This window comes from Vombatus ursinus, unplaced genomic scaffold (assembly GCF_900497805.2).
Source record: "Vombatus ursinus unplaced genomic scaffold, bare-nosed wombat genome assembly UNPS02006779.1, whole genome shotgun sequence".
Taxonomy (NCBI): Eukaryota; Metazoa; Chordata; class Mammalia; order Diprotodontia; family Vombatidae; genus Vombatus; species Vombatus ursinus.
The window spans coordinates 16,193,909-16,199,319 of NW_020946557.1; the positions used below are offsets into that span (position 1 = coordinate 16,193,909).

The 5,411-nt window shown below is 38.2% G+C and overlaps 1 protein-coding gene across 1 annotated transcript in view; it reads left to right on the forward strand.

Moving 5' to 3' along the window:
* Positions 1-3,898, forward strand: part of NKAIN2 (sodium/potassium transporting ATPase interacting 2) — a 737,246-nt gene extending 733,348 nt beyond the window's left edge. Inside the window, exon 6 of the mRNA XM_027848581.1 lies at positions 3,813-3,898. Within this exon, the coding sequence (XP_027704382.1) occupies positions 3,813-3,898 (86 nt within the window). The remainder of the gene's footprint in view (positions 1-3,812) is intronic.
* Positions 3,899-5,411: the final 1,513 nt, after the last annotated feature.

The following is a 5,411-nucleotide window of genomic DNA, read 5'->3' on the forward strand; positions in this document are numbered from 1 at the left end:
GATAGATAGATAGATAGATAGATAGATAGATAGATAGATAGATAGATTTGCCTGCTCTTTAAGATGCACTTCACCCTTGGCTAAGAGCCCATAATTCCTGCATCTACAGCATGGTCCAGAATACAAATTCCATTCTCTGACACCTTCTTCTTGACCAGCTGTTCACTTCCCATATCCTCTTTTCTCTTCTGAAATCCCTTCCTTAAATTGGCAGCAGTGATAAAAACACCATCTGTGTCCCTGAAGTCTTCAGTTTCTTTCTTAGAACTTCATAATTCCTAAAAAGATTAAGAATGAGGAATTATTCCTTCAGTCATTTGTTTTCTCATAATAATAGCTAGCAGTCATAGAGAACTTTAAAGTTTGCAAAGTACTCTACATATGTCATTTGTCTCTCACAACTTTATGAGGTAGGTGCTACTATTACCTACATTTCAGAGATCAATCAATAAACATTTATTAAGTGCTTACAATACTCTAGGCACTGTAATAAGGGAATGTGGATTTAAAAAGAGGCAAAAGACAGTCCCTGCCCTCAAGGAGCTTACAATCTAATGGGGGAGACAACATGCAAACATACATACAAAGATAGATAGATAGATAAGATAATAAATGGGAAATAACAGAGGAAAGGCACTGGAATTAAGAAAGGTCCAGTAAGCCTTCCTTTAGAAGGTGGGATTTTAGTTAAGACTTAAAAGAAGCCAAAGAGGTCAGTAGTCAAGAACCGTGGAGAAAGATGTTCTAGCATGGAAGATATCCAGAGAGAATTACCAGAGCTCAGAGACAGAGTTTCTAGTTTGTAGAACAGCCAGGAGGTATTATTAAATTGAAGAGCATGTGTCTGGGAGTAAGATGTAAGAAGACTAGAAAGGTAAGAGGGGGCTAGATTATGAAGGGCTCTAAATGCCAAACAAGGCATTTTGTATTTGTTCCTGGAGGCAACAGAAAGACACTGGAGTTTGAGTGGGGAGAGTGGGGGAGGGGTGACATGATTGGACCTGTACTTTAGGAAAATAACTTTCGTGGCTAAATGGAAGATGGATTGGAGTGGAGAGAGACCTGAGGCAGGCAGACCCACCAGAAGGCTCTTGCAATAATCCATGAATGAGGTAATGAGGGCCTGCACCAGAGTTGTTGCAGTGTCAGAGGGCAGAAGGGGACTTATTTGAGAAATATTGAAAAGATGAAATTTACAGACCTTGGCAACAGCTTAGATATGGAGGGGGGTGAGAATTAGTGAGGAATTCAGAATGACTCCTAGGTTATGAGCCTGAGATATTGGGAGGATGGTATTGCCCTCTACAGTAATATGGAAGGTAGGAAAGGGCCAGCATTTAGGGCAAAAGATAATGAGTTGTTTTGGACATGTTGAGTTTGAGACGTGTACTAGGCATAGAGATCAAGGTGTCTGAAAAGCAGTGGGAGATGCAAGCTTTGAGGTCAGAAGAAAAATTGGGGCAGGATAGGTAGATTTGAGAATCATCACCAGAGTGATGGTAACTAAATCGATGAGAGCTGATGATACCATCAAGTGAAGTAGTATAGATGGCCTTGGACAGAACCCCAGGGGACACCTTTGGATTGAGGGTATGAGATGGAGGAGGATCCAGCAAAGGAGACAGAGAAGGGGCAGTGAGAAAGGCAGAAAACCAGGAGAGAATGGTGTCTCAAAAACCTAGAGAGAAGAGAAGAGAATGCTCAACAGTGTTCAGGGAGAATGAGGATTGAGAAAAGGCCATTAGATTTGGCCACAAAGATCATTAATAACTTTGGAGAGAGCAGTTTTGGTGGAATGATGAGGCCAGAAGCCAGATTGTAAGGGTTTGGGAAGAGAGTAAGAGGAAAGAAAGTGGAGGCACCTATTGTAGGTGACCTTTTCAAGTTTAGCTACAAAGGGCAGAAGAGATATAGGATGATAGTTAGGGGGGATGGAAAGATCAAGTAAGAGTGTTTTTTAGGATGTGGAGACATGGACGTGTTTTTGGGTAGCAGGAAATATGCCAGTAGAGAGAGATTGAAAATAAGTGAGAGTAGAGATGAGAAGTGGGGATCGACTGGAGGAGACAGGATGGAATGGAATCATTTGAACAGGTAAAGCAGTTAGCCTTGGCAAGGGGTAAGGCTACTTCATCATGAGTCAGAGGTGAAGGGGAAAATGGCAAAAGGCACCTGAGTGATAGGAGATAAGGAAGGAAGGAGGAGAGGGAGGTCATAGAAAACGGCCTCAATTTTACCTGTAAAATGTGAGGCAAGATTCTCAGCAGAAAAAGTAAGGGAAGGGGAGCCATGGAATGTCTGAGGTCAGATGAAAAGTTTTGAAAGAACTGAAGTGGAGAGTGTAAGTTGATAAGGAAGTATAGGAGGAGATAAAAAAAAAGTAAGGCTGAAAGAGATTAAGTGACTTGTTCAGGTTCATTTAACTAGTGAGTACCTGAAGCAAGTTTCAAACTGAGCTCTTCCTGACTTTATCCAGTGACAGATAGCTGCTTCTATATAGTAGGGAGACTAACCTGAATTTTGAGAGCAAGTGGTTAGTATTAGACATGTACAAAATCTCCAAAAGCATGAGCACTGCGTGCTGGACGCTGGAATATTCCTCACTTACTGTAATGGCTAAAAGTGAGATTCTCAAATCCATGTCACAGCAAGCTGCCCGGAAGCTGAGATTCTTCTCATCATAAGTGAGTTTATTTCGAGTGATTCCTAAGCAAGACTTTCTTTTTCTAAGACTTTCCTTACAAGATTCTTACATCAGCAATAATAGCATTTATAATCACTTTACAAATAGGTGATCCTTATGACAATCATGGGAGGTAGATACTATTATCATCCTCATTTTACAGATGAGAAAACTGAGGTATAAACAGGTTAAGTAACTTTCCCCATGTTCACACAGCTAGTAAGAGTCTAAGGCAGTATTTGAACTCAGGTCTTCCTGACTCCAAGTCCAGCTCCCTATTCTCTGCACCAGCTAATGGCCTTGTTCATTTATGTTTGATCAATAATTAGCAGATTCCTGACCTCCCCTCCAAAAAAAATCTATTCTTATTATCTATGAAAATGTCTTCTGTAGAAACTCAATTTCTAACCTCTTTTTCCTCTCATCTCCGACCACTAATAAGATATCAGACAATATAAAGATATCAGATATTGTCTACTTATATTTTGCCTTTTCATTTTTCTGTCATCTTCAGTACATGGTTTTTTGGAGGGTAGGGCATGATTCAATCCCTTTTGCTAAATAAATGGAGCCTTAGTTTCCTACAATATATATAGGTCATGTTTGCTATGTTTGTTGCAACTGCTGGTTTGTGTTGAATGTCAGACTCACTCTGTGTAAACCTTCACCCTGCTCCCTCACATGAAATCACAGTATCTTATTTTACTTTCATGGAAACCAGTTTTTTTCAATACTTTAATTCATTGTCAATATCATTACAAACTAAAGGATGCTTCAGTCTCTTCACACTTTTGTCAATTTCTCCTTTACCATCAGGAGTCTGGGGAGACCAAGGGACCAGCAAGAAGGTAGATGGAGAAAAAAAATTCCAATTAGGCCTTTCTAATTTGAGATGAGTACATAATTCTTTCTCACATGGAAGAAAATTCTTGTAAAACTGTAATTGATTCTCTGAGACCACAAAAAAATCATTACCTTGAAGGAACTACCATTTTTACATCCACCACTATTAGTCACTCTCAGCTTAATAGATTATTAGGTACTCTGTCCATATTCATTTCTGTGAAACTTTGTTTCTGTTTATCTCTTTTATAAGTTGTTTCTAATAAACATAATTTTCTCTTTTCAGTTGATTTCATAGGTGGATTCGACTCTTATGGCTATCAAGGCCCACAGAAGACATCTCATTTACAACTACAGCCCATGTACATGTAAGGACTTTGCTTTTGCAATATTTCTTGGACATGCAGAAATGAGAAGATAATTCAGAATTGATGATATTCAGCTAGCTTTTTTGTGACAGAATGGCTTCAATATGTTTAATTCTCTAGTATGATTCAGGGGTGGCGGACTTACCCTCCAAGCCATAGGTCCTCAAGCACAGCCCTTTGACTGAATCAAAACTTCACAGAACAAATTCCCTTAATAAAACGAATTGTTCTGTAAAACTTGGACTCAGTCAAAAGTGCTCATCCACGGACCTAGAAGGCCACGTGTGGCCTCGAGTCCATAGGTTCCCCACCCCTATATCTAACATAATTTCTCATGTCATGATGTCCCACATTTTGATGTAATGTTGATTTTAAAGTGACTTATCAGAGGTTCAGAAATGATGACCTTAGCCCTACAGATAGCCTTACTCCTATCAAGGCGCCAGGTCTCCAGCTCAAGGATCCATTTGGTTTGCCACTCTTTTCCATTTATTATTGCATTTGAATATTTAGACCAAAAAATGTGAATGTGATCAAGATTGATTAATTTAACTGTGAGGTAGAAGTCTAACTGTGAGACCTTAGGCCAGTCTCTTGACCACTCTGAGTCTGAGAATTCTCATTTTCAAAATGAGGAGCTTAGACTAAATGACTAAGATACTTTCCAGTTCTAATATTATATAATTCTGTATTACTATGTCAATTACCCCAAAATGCAGTCAAATACATGTAGCTTCTTTAGGGCAGAGATGGATGAACAGATCAAATTTGTAGTACAATGATATTCATTCATTTAATAGGTTCCTACTATCTTTCTGCAAAGTAAAAAAAAAAAAACACTTTGCCTTTCATTCACCATACTGCATATGATAATTATTTTTGTAGGCTTTCATGATTTGTAAAATGTAGGAGCTCTGTTAATGTTTGTGGAATTGAATTGGATTGAATGTGAAAAGCATGATTAGATTATAATCCATTAGCTCAATTGTTTCAGGTGACTGGCATACAATTGGAGCTTATTTTATATCCTTTTTAAGGCAAATTTCCTTGGAAAAACTGATCTATATCCTTACCTACATGTATTCATATGTATTGATATCAACCCATTTCCATGGCAAGTTGACCTAGAAAAATATTATAGAACCAAAAGCAAAGGTCAAAAGAAAAACTACCAATTCATCATAAACTGGGGAAACCTCACTTTTCTTTATCTGTGCAGTATCACAAGTGAAGAGGTTAAATTTATTGCATTAAGCATTTATCCATTCACTCTTTTATTAGGTGGCTATAATGTCCAAGGCACTATACCCATTATGCATTACAATCATTGTGCTATTTGTGGTGATAACTGAATTTATGAATTATTTTCTTCCATAAAATAAGCATTTATTGAAGATCTATTTCATGCAAAACAATGTGCTGTACATTAAGAGAGAGATAAAACTTAGAAAGACCCATTCCCTGCCCTCATGGAATTTGCAGTGTATTTGAGATATAAAATATACTTAGGTTCAATG